The sequence below is a fragment of the Lepidothrix coronata genome, unplaced genomic scaffold (genome assembly GCF_001604755.1).
Source record: "Lepidothrix coronata isolate B3197 unplaced genomic scaffold, Lepidothrix_coronata-1.0 Scaffold100, whole genome shotgun sequence".
NCBI classification, from domain to species: domain Eukaryota; kingdom Metazoa; phylum Chordata; class Aves; order Passeriformes; family Pipridae; genus Lepidothrix; species Lepidothrix coronata.
In genome coordinates, this window is record NW_016690280.1 from 2284842 (window position 1) to 2300756 (window position 15915).

The 15915-nt window shown below is 45.6% G+C and overlaps 1 protein-coding gene across 1 annotated transcript in view; it reads left to right on the plus strand.

Moving 5' to 3' along the window:
• The first annotated feature begins 7907 nt into the window (after positions 1 to 7907).
• The window catches only part of UBTD2 (ubiquitin domain containing 2), a 52403-nt gene continuing 44395 nt past the window's right edge, over positions 7908 to 15915 (plus strand). Inside the window, exon 1 of the mRNA XM_017822970.1 lies at positions 7908 to 8029. Within this exon, the coding sequence (XP_017678459.1) occupies positions 7960 to 8029 (70 nt within the window). The 5' untranslated portion in view covers positions 7908 to 7959. The remainder of the gene's footprint in view (positions 8030 to 15915) is intronic.

Sequence of the window (15915 nt, forward strand, 5' to 3'; positions counted from 1 at the left end):
GCAAGAGGTCTTTCCTATTTCCATATGCAGGATGTGATGCTCTACTAATATAAATATTTAAACCATTTTCCCATGTCTTCAGGTTTTTCCTATCATGAGTATCTTTGGTCAGCAGATTGCAGGTGTGACATCAGGTGACATGAATCCAGGCTGTCATGTTAGTTGTAATACAGTAAGGAAGTTTCCTGGTAGAAATACTGGAGATCACTCCTTAGCACCGCTTCTGCTGAATGATCACCCTGTGAAGTTTCCAGTCCTGACAGAGTCGCTCTAATCCCCACATCCCTTCAGTTTAAATTGCTGGAACTGGTTTGCAGAAGAGTGTGGAATGCTGAAGTGGAAAATAAAGCAACGTTTATCTATCTGAATTAATGGATTCTTAATCTTGGCTCTGTGTCTCCCTCGCTGGGTTCTCCACATGCACTGGAGGTCACGTCCCCACCAAGACCGGCCAAGGAGGATCATTTACACCGTGCTCTGTCTCACATAGACATGTTATTTTCCTTGATTCATACAAAGACTATCTAATAAGGCATGAAGAGAAACTGCCTCTTTGTTTATTGGAAATACAACAATAGAATCCTATTCTACATCCCGAGGCACTATACAGCATAGGGGACAAACAATAGTCATCACAAGCCAAGATCTCTTGCTGTCGCTGTTGTTTTTCTTTAATATCATCATCAAAACTTCAAAACAGATTTTCATCCAAGTTTAGCATCCCTGATGTAATTCCACCAACTCGATGGAGCCACAGTACATATAAAATAAGCTTCTCCTCAGAGACAATAGTTGTAAGAAGAGACAAGCTTTTAATGTACATCCAGGTGAAATCATCCAACGATTCAATGTGAACGTGTCCTGCCGTGCTGGGGATCTTTTTCAGGTTGAGGTTTTGTGGTCTTCTTCCCCTTTCCATGCAAAGCTCAGTCACAGAAAAGAGAACAAAGCAATTCATCTCTGAATACTGCAAGTCACTATTAGGAACTAAGAGCTGACAAGAATCTGGGAGCCAAGTTGTATCACTCCTTGCCTTGGAGGCACCTGGCCAGTGATGGCACCATCATGATTTCTGGTTTTCTTTGTTGACTGATGGAAATGAAGAGATCTGGGCTCACAGCCATTCACCCTTCTGCCTTCTCCTCTCACTCCCCTCCCCTGCTACAGGGAGGTGTGGGAGGTCCCAGCCCCTGAGGATTTGGCACACAGTGTCTCTCCTCCAGATTTCCTGGAAAACTGTAGAACAAGGACAACCTGGTGGTGACAGTGCCCCTGACTTGCCCTGCAAATGCAGTGAGACCTTGCTCCTTTCCCAGTCCTCATTTCCCTTCTGGGTTAGCACCTGCCCAGACACAAACTACTGTTGGCCAGATGTTTTCTACCAGTGAGGAGAGCAGAGGAAGAATGAATAACCCACTGGAGTTTAACTCCAGTCCAGGCAAACACTTCCTGAGCATGAGAATCTTCTTCCAGCTCCACAGCCTGTGAGAATGCTCAAGACACAAATCTAAAATATTTGGAATATTAACATCTATCAGTTTCACACGTTCCTTAAAGCAGCATATTTTTTGCATGATTGATTCTGCCATATGGTAACATTAGCCTGTACCATTACCATCTGTCTCAGCTTTAATTTTATCAGAAGCATTATGACAGGAGGTAGCATCTTTCCTTTTCCACCCTTCCTTCTCCCTGTGCCAAAACCTGTATGATTTCTCCTCAAATGAACCCAATTTTCAGTCCTGTGTGAGAAGGTTGTCTGTATATTCTTCTAGGAATAGCTCTTTGATTTCAAATGCTTTGCATTTGGGAAGCGGAGCTAAAATCCAGGAACAGAGGAATTCACAAACTTCTTTCCAAGAGGAATTTTTGGTGTTCATAAGCTCAAAGCTAAAAGAGAAGCAGTGGGTCCTGGGTGGTATGAATTTCTTCCACTCTGTACTCAGAATCACAGAACCACAGAATCATTAAGATTGGAAAAGATCTCCATGACCATTGAGTCCAAGTTTTGATCAGAGCACTGAGTGCCACATCCAGTCATTCCTTGAACACCTCCAGGGATGGAGATTCCACCACCTCCCTGGGCAGCCCCCTCCAAAGACTGACAACCCTTTCCATGAAGAAAATCTTCCTCATATCCAACCTGAACCTCACTTGGCACAGCTTGAGTCCATTTTCTCTTGTCCTGTTGCTGGTTGCCTGGGAGAATGAAAAAAACTGTTCCTTATTCAGCCCTGACTTACCCCTTCATCATTGATAGTACATCCCTTCATTCTTGTACAAAAAAAAAGAACGGAAAAAAAGGAAAATTTTAATATCTTGCCCTGTTTCTTTTCACTTATTCATGACCACAGATATTTTTCTCATGCCTCTGCTATGTTCCTTTTCTAAAGTAAACCACATCCTACATCCCCATGTCTTCCTTTTGAAACTTCAGTGTGATAGAATCATAGAATCACAGAACAGTTTGAGTTGGAAGGGTTAAAGATCATTTAATTACAACCCCCCGGCCGTGGGCAGGGACACCTTCCAGCAGCCCAGGTCTCTCAGAGCTCCATCCAGCCTGACCTTGACTACTTCAGGTGGAGACATGGGACCCTGAATGAGCCCTCCAGATACTAATACAATATTGATAATAGCAGCAAATGCAGAAATGGTAATAACAAAGCCTTTGTCTGGTCTGTTCTCTGTGCCAGTTCAGTGCCCCAGCAGCTGTAAACTAGCTCCTGCTGCACCGGAGCAGAGCCTGCATCCACGTGTGCTCCCTTTGTCCTGCTGCCACTCACCCCCTTCATTATTTAGCACACTGATACACTACACTCCTGCACCCACCAGAGCAGAGAATCAATTCAAATGCAGCTGTAAGAGGAGAACTTGTCCACAAACAGCAGGTTGTAACGAGATAAGGTTCTCTAGGCTTCCATTGCAGCCGAGTAGCAAGAGCTGGGCTTCATGTACTTCAAAGCACTGTTCTGCTTTGGAAATGTCACTCCAGCACTGTAACAATAACAGCAGGATGTGAGTGACTGTTCAGCTGCAATGTCATCAGCATAATAATAATAATTTTTAAAAATCACTTAAAATGTGCCATTTATTGCAGTGTTTTGCTGTGCAATCAGGAAGGTCACCACAGGAGGGAAGCAGTGTTTCACTTTTGTTTCTTTAGTAGTCTACGTTAATTAATTTTTTTTTTAAATGTATATTTTGACCATTAGCAAAACCTCCCTCATAGAATCATAGAATGGCCAGGGTTGAGGGGGACCTTAGAGGTCATCTCATTCCAACCCCTTGCCATGGGCAGAGACACTTTCCACTAGACCATGTTGATCCAAGACCCGTCCAACAGGATTCCTGCAGTAGAATCTGCCACCTCTAGAGATTCCTACCAGCACCTCTGATGCTGCACATTAAATAGCAATTTTTAGCCTTTTCAGTGACCCCTTTTCTACAGCAACTGAAGATCAAAACTACAGAGCTCTGCAGAAACACATAAAAGCAAGTGGAAGCATCACTGTTCCTTCTGATATTAACAGAGACAAGATAAAGAACCTGCCAAAGCAGTCCACAGGAGTAGGCATGGGGCTTTGCAGAGGTCAGGAGAGAAACATAACATTGTTCTCCACAGCAATATTCTCTCCAACTGATGGAAATTCCCTCAGAAGCTCAGACGTCCCATCCCAGCATTTACTACAGAAGAGGTGTGTGCCAAGGCATTTGGAGCGATGAGTTTGGGCTCCTGGAGATGTGCTGAAGGACATGCACTACCAGAGGGCACAGGGAGGCATGAGCAGGACTTGGCAGACTCTTCATTCTCTTCATACTTGGCCAGCTCCTGATGTCTGATGGGTTCCTCAGCCACAGGGATCCCTCTGTGTAGTAGAATTCTTTCCCTTGGTCATTCCAGGAAAATAAACTCTGCTCAGTTTAACATCATTTTGACACGGTACTGCGGTGGTGGAGATGGATACCAGTTGCTTTGCTATGGCTTTTTAGGGGATGGATTATATTAGCTTGGAATCAGCCTAAAATTTGCTGTTGGAAATTCTGGAATGAGAGCCAGCATTCCTCAAAACCGCATCTAAACAGAAGTACTGTGCATCATATGGAGTCAGGGAAACCTCCATCATGTCGTCTCCGAAAATGAGGCTGCAGCCTCATTAGCTTTCAGGAAGAGCCATGTGGAAGTAAATCTGAAAATAGCAAGTTGTTACATTTCTTCAGATTCTCTGAGGAGGAAGATCAGCAGTTGGACTCCACGGTTCTTTCCTGCTTTTGCTTCCTGTGGGACCTTTGGCAAATAACCTCATCAGTCATGTCTCTCTTTCCCATCTGTCAAAAGGAGGATGAAAGAGATCTGAGAAGACTTTCACTTAAAAAGTAAAGACTTTGATACTATGGCCCTGGGTAGCACTGATAAAAATCAAAATGTTGATGCCTGAGACAGAAGTTTCAGTGCTGATGCAATTTGTCAGCATCTCATACTTGTTCCCACACAAAGCTGACTCATCAGAGAACAGAGATTTATCACACTGTATCATCATGTGATGGCAAAATCCACCACCATTGACTGCGAGCAAACAGTGGAGAGAAAAACTGGTGAAGTGTATAAAATATTTTAATATGTTGAAGTATATAGGAAATAACCCTGACAGTCATGAAATCATAAAATATCCTGGGTTCAAAGGAACTTTAAGGATCATGTAGTTCCAACCCTCCTGCCCTGGACAGAGACACCTTCCACTAGAACAGGTTACTCTGAGCCCCGTTCCAACCTGGCCTTGAACACTTCCAGGGATGGGACAGCCACAGCTTCTCTGGGCAACCTGTGCCAGGGCCTTACCACCCTCACAATAAACAATTTCTTCCTAATATCTAAACCTACTCTGTGTCAGTTTGAAGCCATTTCCCCCTGTCCTGTCACTCCAGACCCTTGTAAATAATCTCTCTCCATTCTTCTTGCAGGCTCCCTTCAGGTACTGGAAGGTCACAAGCAGGTCACCCCAAAGCCTTCTCTTTTCCAGGCTGAACAATCCCAATTCTCTCAGCCTTTCCTTGTGGGAGAGGTGCTACATCCCTCTAATCAACTTGCTGGCCTCCTCTGGACTTGCTCCAACATAATGTATATGGGGATCTACTGCTGCATTCCTTGGCCACAAACCCCATTGCTCTGGTGCTCCCAGTACAACACACAGTCCAGCAGGAATTGTGCCAAAAGAAAATCCTTCAGCTGTTGGCAATTTAGGGTTTGTTACCCTCAAATAATCATTTCCAACCATATAGGGCAGTGGTACCTGTATGAAATAGTCAACTCATTACACCATTTAATCTGTGAAAAGGCACTTTTGATGTACAGTGTTTTACATCTCATGCACTGCAGGCAGTTAGCAAGTAATAAAGAGTAAGAATTAATTAATCCTGGCCATACCCCCAAGAGATGTGTAGACAAACTCTAATCTACCAATAGAAATAGAGCAGCCAAGCTTAAGTGTCTTGTCCAGGGCCACAGTGGGTGTCTGGAGCAGAGCTAAAATTGGAGGGCAGAAATTCTGATTGCCTCCTGTGAAACTTATTTTGAGGAGGAACATAACCTTCAAAATGTATTGTCCATTTAGAAAAAGTCTCGGTTTGTCTTTGCTACTTTATTAGTACATTGCAAGTGTCTTCTGATACATGGGGTAAATATTCACTTTGGCCCATCTTGACTGTTCATATACACACAGATACACACGTATGTACTATATATGCTGTGTGTGAGAGCAAGGAGGTATCTAATGAAAGAGTTCAGTACCAAACATGCAGAAAAACAAGCACAAACAAGCACAATGATGTGTTATTCCAAGGCTCCACAAGCAGACTGCTGTCTTGATGGGGACATACTTTCCCATGCCAGCCCGTGGTCCTGCAGCCACTCTGTTATGGAACAGAGTAACGTTGCATTGACACACACACATCCTTCGCCTCACAGATAGGCATTTTTGGGATCTCACTGGGCAGCATGATATCCAAAAGCCTTCCCAGTATGCAACCCAAGGGCCTCACTGCAATCCATGATTTCCCTGCAGAGCTGCTGTACTCTGATGATGATATACTCACACCTACTCTTAGGAAAATTTGCAAACATACTAAACTATCTTCCATATTTCTGCAATTTGGAACAAATTACATTCAATCCCTCTCAATATATACGTGGCATATCTCTGGCATTGGAAGGGGCTGCCCAGGGAGGTGGTGGAGTCACCATCCCTGGAGATGTTCGAGGAATGATGGGATGTGGCTTTCAGTGCTCTGGTCCAGTTCGCAAGGTGAGGATCAGTCACAGGTTGGACTCAATGATCTTGGAGCTCTTTTCCAACCTCAATGATTCTGTGATTCTGTGACATCTTTTATTACACCCATGTATATTCAGGCAAACCCCCATGTGGCTTTCAGATAAAATCTGAAAAGAAAACAACTGAGCTCTGTGCGTTTCCTTTATCTAGTCTGAATGTCTGCATGGACAAGGAATTTTTGCATTTGTTGTAATTAGTGGGCCTGAGTTCAGACTCTAATAATCATTCTTTAGACTTTCTTACCACTCCTGACCTCCCCATTTGGACCCAATAAAGCAGAGGAACTCTATGCCTTTTTGTTCTCAGATGACAAAGTGCTCGGCATTTGGCACTCAGCTTATCTCATACATTTGGGATTTTAATTATCAACACAAGAGCCTTCCCAAAGGCTGGCTGGGCTTTTGGTATGAAGATTATGCAGGGAAATTAATGGTAGAGAAACGGCTTTGTCCATCCGTTCCTTTCACCACAGTGACTACAAACTACACAAACAGCTATGGTAATTCTAAAAAAACACATTTGCAATGTCATCTTTATGGAAGAAAAATATGCTCAGCTTGAGTTTTGTTTTCTGCTGCTCTGTGTGTCAGAACATTAAACTGCCGCGTATAGCAGAGCGTGTGGGGAAGCCAGAGCACAGTCTGTTACCATGCTTTATTTTTTGCACTGTCTGCTTCCATTTTTCAAATGTTCTGACTTATTGCTGATCGTTTCAAGGAGCTACAGTGCATCTGATAGTGTACAAACCATAACTCCCTGATCCCCCAGTGGGATTGCTACTGAAAGCAGATAACCCAGCTAGGCATTAAGTGCACAAAAGTCAAACCTTCCTTCTCAGAGAAGTGAAGTCTGTTTGGTCAGATTGACCAAGAAGCACTGATTTTGCTAAATTTTTATTTTAAACGGGCAGTCTGAGAGCACAGAGGTGGCTGGATGATTAGTGGGACAGAGGTTTATCTCCAAGCATGTGCAGACTTTCTCTTCATATGCAGAGACAAATCACAGAATCATTGAATGGTTTGGGTTGGAAGGGACCTTAAAGCTCATCTTGTTCCAACACCCTGCCGTGGGCAGGGACACCTCCCACTAGTCCAGGTTGCTCAGAGCTCCATCCAACCTGTCCTTGAACACTTGGAGGGATGGGGCGCAAACATTTCCAGGGATGGGGCAACACTTCCAGGGATGGGACAAACAGCACAGGAAAGCAGGGGAAAAGCCGTAGGCTGCACTGTAAGAAGGAAATTAACACATCTCGGCACCCACGGCACCGGTGACCCGGCCTCGCCGACCCCAGCACCCCGCGGGTGGTCCCGCATCCCGTCGACGCTGCCGAGCCGGGGTTGGTGCCGGTGCCGATGCCAGTGCCGATGCCGGTGCGATGGCGATGCCGGTGCCAATGGCGATGGCGGTGCCGGTGCGATGCCGATGCCGGTGCCCACGCCGGCGCGGGTGCCGGGGCGGGCCCTGCGGGCCGCGGGCGGGGCCGGGCGGCGGGCGGAGGCCGCGCCTCGGGGGCGGTGTTGCCGAGCGGGGAGGCGGCTCCGGAGCCATCGCGCCTGCCCGGCCGGCGGCGGAGCTCGGTGCAGGGGAGGGGGGCGGGGGGCGGCTCGGCGGCGGGTCTGCGGGCCCCATGGGCGGGTGTGTGGGCTCCCACCACGACTCCTCGGGCAGCCTCAACGAGAACTCGGACGGCACCGGAGGTGAGCGCCGGGGCTGGGCCGGGGGGGGCCCGCGGGGGGACCCCGGGGCGGGCGCTGCGGGCCGGGGCCTGCGGCGGGCGGGGGAGACGCGCTGCCGTCGCCGGCCTCGGGGCGCCGCGTCCGGCCGCTCCCCCTGCTTCTGCCCCTGCTTCTCCTCCAGCTTCTCCCCCGGCCGTTCCCCCCCCGCCCGAACTTTCCCGGGGCGACGGGGCCGTGCAGGAGCTCGGCGGGATGGCCCCGTCGGGCAGAGCCCCCGCCTCGCCCCCGCTGCCCCGGCCGGTCGGGGGGCTCTGCCGGGGGGCATTCAGGGTCAGGGAGTCACTGTCGCGGGGCTGTGTCGGGGGTCAGTGCTGGGAGAGCAGTGCCCGGGGCTCCGCGGCGCGGCCCCGGGGCAGGCGGCTGGCGAAATAAAAGACAGGCTGGGGAAAGGGCCTGCCTGGGGCTCCTAAAGTTTGTTTTCCTTGGGCTCAGCTCCTTGTGGTGTGCGGAAAATGATTCTTCGTTTCACTTAGATCCTGGCGCTGCTGCGGGTTTGGGGTTTGTTTTCCTTTTTATTCTCGCCGAGGAGGATGGATGCTTTCCTCCAGCCTAAGTCTCCCATGCTAAGTGATCGTTTTCCACCGACTTGAGGTGCTGGAGCAGCGTGTTCTCACTCATGTGCATGTGCACACCTACTTCGGGAGCAAAGCCTATGTGGAAATACTGCTGCAGTGTGAGCGGCCCTTACCCTCATGTTTTTCTCTACTTAAATGCCTGAATGATTGCTTTTTCAACGTTTGTAGGTTTGTGGACCCCTGATGTTCTCCAGCTGAGCTGTATATGCTTTATAGTCATTTAAAGTCAGCCTATCAACAGGACACTTGACTTATAAGTAGTCCTTACACGTGCAGGGTCCATAGATTTCAGGATGAAAATTGCTGACATAGGTCTACATTTTCCCCTGTACCTTACGGGATATTATTTATCAGTCTGGTTTTATTTCGGATGTCCCAGCTGATGGGTGTTCTGTTATATCAGTGACTTTGCTGTCATTCCATTATGTAAAAAAATGCAGCACTCACAATTGTATCTGAAACAATCATCTGCTGATTAATGCCAGATACAGAGTTCATAGAAATACCAGTAAGTCCAGCTGCTAAGAACTGTGTGAGATTTCACAGAATCACAGAATAGTTGGGGTTGGGAGGGACCTCTAGAAATTATGCAGTCCAGCCCCCTGCCAAGGCAGGGTCAGCTGGAGCAGATGACACAGAAACGTGTCCAGGTGGGTTCTGAATTTCTCCAGAGAGGGAGACTCCACGACCTCCCTTGCATTTAATCACATCATTGTCATTCAAAGGAATTTTATAGCGTTGACTAGTATGAGTCTTCCTTACTCTTCTCTATTAGGAAAAAAAGGGGAAGAAGGGAGTTACCTAAAATGCATCTGTGCTAAGCAGACTTATCAACTAGTAAAAAAACTACAGGAGTGTCATGTGGAATGGACCAATCGAGGAAAAGAATGGCAGGAATCATCACATACCCAAAAAATCTTGACTGAAAAATAACATTAAAAGCTCTGCTGATGTTTGTCCTGAGGTCTGCTTTGGTAGCCAGGTGTTATGAGGTGAGATCATGTCACAGAAATAGCCTCAGTTTAATTTCCTCCCCCTTATCTTGCCTGTGGTATCGAATGAATGAGATGGGGGAAAAAAACATTACCAGAGTTTGGCTGATATTGTAAAACAGTCAGATTACACACCCAGCTAGCAGCACATGAGGTGGGTGGTCTCTGTCCGGGTTGTGCACACAATACTGTCCCAGGTGGACTTGCTTGGAGCGTATTCCTGTGTGGCGCTTCCATGGCACAGCCCACTGCTGCTCTGGGGTTAAATAACCCATTGTGCTTGGTGCATTACAACAGCAGCTGGGGTTTCAAGATGTAAGAGATGTGAAATGCGTGTCAGCTGGCTCGTGTTGATTCATGCTCTAAGGATAATGTTCCTTAAGGTTGTCTCGCTGAAGTGAGAAGCGATGAAATTTCAGTTGAATTATGAGCTTCTTAGGACTGTCTTAAACAATCAGCTACAGTGTGCAATAGCCTGTTTTGTAACGTTACGTATCTGTTCCTGCCTCTCCACAAGAAAAAAAGGAGGGTTAGGTTAAACTGAAAAGGCCTCAAAATATCTTCTGTAAATCTGACTCCCCAGATGTCAAAGTCCAGCCTGCACAAATTCTGAGCTTTACGAATTCTGCAAACATGTCCACACCAAGTATGAAATCTCTCAAGGGGGCTTCTGTCTCAAGGCATCAGCAAGTGAGCCAGCTGAAGCTCAACATGATTTGGAGACTAGACCTGTGCAGAAAGATGACTTATTCCTGCTCCCCAAATAAGGCTTGTTTCCTCCACCTCTGGGGCTGTGACCTAACCTGGTGTTTTTGGTTTCAGATTGCTGTCAGTGAGCAGGGGCGGAATATTTATAAATCCTAGGAAGGTGTTTTGGAACAGAAACACTGCGGTTCTAACCAGAGCATTGCCAATGATTGACTTACTTTGGGGAGGCTTTGTCTTTTTCCCAGAAAGGAAAAGCTTCCTGGAGAATTACGAGTGGTCAAGAGATTGATTAGACAGTAGTAGCAGTGTGTGATGCTGTGTGAAAGTGGGAGCCAGATCTCGAGACTGATTCATCCCAGTCTCGATCTGTTGCAGTGCTGTGGGGAGTGGAGAAATCGTGCTCAATTGTATCACTGGAACTGAGATGAGGATTTGTCACATCCCTGTATTCTCCTCAGCCTTTTTGTCAATCGCCAGCACTTCCCGTTACCTCTCTGCTGCTCGGTGAAGCTGACGGCATGTCCTGGCCACGTGTGCTTTCTTTGTCTCTTACTATGGGTATTTTTCAAGGTCAAGATGCTTGTGTGTATCCAGAGAGCTGTTGTATATCCTCAGGTGTGTCTCCATGTGTGAGATTGAGCTAATCAAAAATACTATTGCATGTTTCTGTTTGCATTGACCGAAGCAGGAAGAGTCTGTTCCTTACCAAGAATTTAACAGATGCCGCTCTGCCCATCCTGCTGGAAATGAAATGGTCTTTGCAGATTGGTACCAGCCATTTCATTATCGCTGCTCTTTTTAGCAAGTTTTCGTTTCAACAGAATATTGCTTGTCATAGATAGGAAAAAGTTCTTGCCTGGTTGCTCGGTGTGTTGTACTCCAGCAGAGCCAAATTGTGATGAGTGTCCTGGATGGTGAGATGGATTTATTGGGGACTCGTTAAAGGAGACACAAAGAAGAATAAAGGATGATCATTAAATGGTTTGTAGGCAGGGCTTTTCCCCACTTCATATCTTTTGCTCAGTTGTCTCCCACCTGATATTCCAGGCTCCCAGGAGCCAAGCACCACATCTCTTCTTGCCCTGTCAAAGGTGACTGAATTCCTGCAGGACACTGAGAGCAGACAAGAAATAGCTATTCTCCAGTCACTTCCAGATTATGTGACTTTTTCAGTTGTGTGTTCGGAAGAGCTTTGGGTTTGGAGTTAACTGCTGGAAAACTCTGCACTTGTGTCGGTACATAAGGTTTAAGAGCTTATCAGGTGTGTGTTCAGTTTAGCAAAATCAGGGTTGCCAGCTTTCATCCCCACAGGCAAGTCCTTTCTGGAGGGTTCTTCCTCAATTTGTTTTCCTTCTTCCAAGGGGAGCAGTGAGAAGGAAAAGGAGGAGCCTGTTCATTCTCTCCTGGCAAACTCTTACCCCTACTAGAAGTTGCATATTACTTTGTCTTACTTGGTAAAGTCCAGCGAGACAGTTTTTGTGTGGAATAAGGAAAGAGCAGGAAATACAGTGTCTAGAAGCACGGGCATGACAAGTCATTACAGATTAGGCCTTTTGGCTGCAGCTGTCTGATTGCTGCTGCGCTCTCCTTGACACGATGTTCGCCTGCCTGCTGGAGTTCTTATCGCCCTTCTTTGTTATAAAAGACGCTGATTCTGTTTGAAATTTGTCTTCTTTACTGCTGCCCCTATCACCCAGCAGTGATAATAGGGACAAGTGGAAATAGGGCTGCACATTTGATTGACGTGCTAGAAGAGGAGATTATTAAAAATATCAATTCCTCCTGCAGCGTTTGATGCAGTGCCGGAGCTTCATTAACTTTGAGAAAGCCAAATATTGTGCTCAACCTCTGCTCTCAGTAACTGGACAACAGTTTCTTAAATATTTTCTTTAGAGTGCTGTGCAGTGCTGCATATCACATGTCTAATTTGAAGTTACAATAACTGCTTTCATGGTGCTTCTATGGAAGACTGACTAGGGGAATTTGCATATTAAGTAGTGAGATTTGTTGCTCACAATTGGACTAATACAGTAGGGCTCTGCTTGGACTGCATGGGGAGGGTTAAACAAGCATCTCATGACTGAGCAGTTAATAGCATTTGGTGCCTCCCCTTTGTATTGGAGCTTACAAAGAGTGTCCCACTTGCAGACTGATTTTGCAGCGTGTTGTAGCTGTTTGGGTGCAAGCTATGATGGTGTGTTCCTGAACAAGGCACCTGGCTGGGGTTTCGTTGCCATCTAAAGAAGGCAGCTCTAGGCTTCAGGTAGTTCCTGCTGGTTTGTAATTCAACCCTGAATTATGGTTTTGGATATGATTTGGCAAAAGTAAAATTAAATCAGAGCTGGCATTAGCTGTTAGGTGTTACTGTGCAGTGTTTTGTGTTGTTTGTTTTGATTGGGAATGGAATAATAAAAAATAATACATAAATAAAAAAATAAATAATAAAAAATAATAAATGGAATAATAAAAAAAGCTTAACGTGGCTCTTACACTTGGTCTAAATCCTTCATGCTCCATCCCTGGATGTATTTAAAGGGTGTTTAGATGTAGCACTTGGGGACAAGGTTTAGAGGTGGATTTGGTTGATGGTTGGACTCAATGATCTTGAAGGTCTTTTTCAACCTAAAGGAGTCTGTGATTACCACAAGAATACGTGTGTTTTTGACAGGGCTTTGCAATAAAAGTAGCCTTTAATGACTCCTTTTGCTGACGGCTGGGATCCACAGCCTCCTTGGGATTATTAGGATCTGTGAATCTTGTGCTGAGAACACAGATAATTCAGTCCCAAGTATTTTTCTGCTGGAATATCACTTTCATGGTATGACACTTTTCATTTGTAAACTAATAGATTTTGTTTTGTTTTTCAGGTGATAACAAGTCACTCTCAGAAAATGAAATAAGGTGTTATTTTTACTGTTAATAAGGGCTGGCAAACGCAGCTGTTTGGTTTCCTTTTTGGCGTTGTTCCTCCATGTAATTGTTTGTTTGGTTTCTAGATGAAGTGATTTGTTTTACTTTCTCTGTTTGGGATTTCAGTGCTGAAAGTGACAACGTCCTCCTTCACTGCATGTTAAATATAATAAATTGAAAATTCATTGTGCTTTGGGGATTTTTGACAAATGGAAAATATTATTAGTTGCCAGTTTGAATAAACTCTAAAAAGCAGCGATCCACTCTTATTCCAGCGAGTAATATGATAACTATTATTTTTCATGTGAATGTTGAATAATATAATTAATGAGTCACAAATTAAAATACAGTTGAAGCCAGAAATAAAGATTTGCCTTATAGTTAAGTCTTGCAAATTCCTGTGAGTCTTTTTGCAGGTGCAAAGAAGGGTCAAGTTGGCCATAGCTAGTCTGATTACCCAGCTCTTCTAAAAAAAGAAAGAATATAAATATGTACAAAACTTGTGGCCAAATGACCGTGATTCAGAGGTGAATATAACTGCTCCTTTATCCGCAAAGGAGGACTGTGATGCTTACAGGGTGTGATGTAACAAGCGCTTTCATCCTGTCTTGTAGACAGACACTGTGTACAAATGTCTGTTACATTTTTAAGCAAATTGTTTCCAATTTGCCACCTTGGCTTCACTGCCTTAAAATTCAGGTTTCTTTGATGCAAATACTTCAGTTAGGTTTTTCCTCTTAATCTTTGGGGGTTTTGATTTTAATTTTTCCCCCAAATCGCTTATGCCTGCTACAGGAAAGTGTGCTGTGCTGGCTGGTAGGTGCTTCATGATCTTCCCAATTGTCTCACCAGATTCGAAATGACTCTTCGAGGATGGCTAGTGTGAGATGTCCATCCTCTTCAGCAGAGAAGCCAGATCCCACTGTGTCCATATCCATGCAGCGTGGCTTTCCCAACTTCTGCTCTGAAAGCAGATGTGGGAAGGGCTTGGTTTTTCTTCCCATGGGCTGTTCTCTGAGAAGAGGCACAGCTGAGCGTGTGGCCATGAGGTTTTTACCTTCCCAGAGCTGGTGGCATCCATGTCTGGGGAAGGAAAGAGCATTCCTAGGGAGGAGTTCTGCCACCCAGCAGGCAGGATGAAGTAGGGAAGTCTGTGTGTGACATCTTTTGGGCACGTAGAGCCCAACCAGCAGTTTAAAGGCAGGAGCTGTTGATTCACACTTATCTTTTGTACTTGCAAGTGCTTTGGATGGTGTTTGTGGAGGTTTGTGGGGTTTAATTTTCTTTCAGCTGAAAGCTCTGTAGGACTCTTCTTTCTTTTGCAAGAGTCACATTATGAAATTGAGCCTTTCCAAATGTTCCTAATTCTAGTTTGGAAAGCTGCTCCATTTAGACACCTGTAGTCATCATAATTGCAGACAAAATAGAACAAGCAGGCACATGAGGTGGTTCTCAGGGATGTCTTGCCAGTTGGAGGGTATAAAGGTGCTGACCTCGGGTACTGTGCCATGGATACGGGGAGTTTTTGAGGCATCTGCTTGTTCTGGTTACTGAAAACCTCCAGGCTCTGTTTGCTCAATGATGCCTTTGGTGTTTGTATTGTGGCTTGGCCGGGCTGGTGAATCCTCAGATGAGTGTGGGGATGTGCCTGTGCCACGGCTGCTGGTCCCACTGGTGACAGGCTGGTGCCTGGCGTTGCTTGGCAGGGGAGTGTGGCAAGAGCGACGAGCTCAATTACCCAAAATCAGAAGGGAAAGGCATGGAGTGACCCGTTGTGTGAAGCAGGTGGAGTGCAAGGAAGAATAAAAGAGCTGGAGTCAGTAACCTGGTTTCTGACTGTGGAATGAAACACTTCGTTTGCACTCAGAGGTTTTCAGTTACAGTTTAATCTGCTGCCTGTGTGTTGTCTGGCGGGCACCTAAAGTTTGAAGAAAGAGAGATGTTCCACTACTTGAGAAGCAAATAAAGTGCAGGGGTTTTGGGGGGATTTTTTTGGTTGGATGGTTGGTTTATTTTCTTGTTTTTTAAGAAAACAAAAAGGTTTCCCCTCACACGGTGATTGTGTTTCCAGTGTGAAAAGTGCAGACTCTAATCTGGTGTTTCATACTGAGTTGTCAAGAGTGATAGATCCAAACCACGGTGCCTCATGCACCCCAAAGCAGCACGAGTGCTCATTGCACCATCGAGGTGAAAATACCTATAGCACAGAATGTCACTTGATATTGCACTGTTTGGCCTGTGTGCAGAAAAATATCTAATGTGATTTCTTTAAGGTTTAGCTGGAACCTGAATTTTCCATGTGCTGCCCTGTGCTGATCCTGGGCTGATCTCACAGCTATTAGCCAGGGAGTAGCTTTCTCTCTTGGCAGGTTGGTGCAAGTGAGAGGTGGACAGAAGATGGGGCAGTGCAAACTGTGTGTAAACCATTTTTGTTATGTTTCCCACCTTAGAAGTAAATTAAAAAGTCTCTTAAATGTTGAATGGGTCTGCAGTTTCTTAGACTAACTTAAATATTTAAAATGACATAAGTAGACTGTCATCCTGAGACTTCTAGCACCGAGAAAGCAAGGGCACTGCAGGTTCTGCAGGTAATAAGTGCATGAGCAATTATTGGATGCTATCAATTTGCAGGAGCTATTCTACATCCAGTTGACCTATTAGG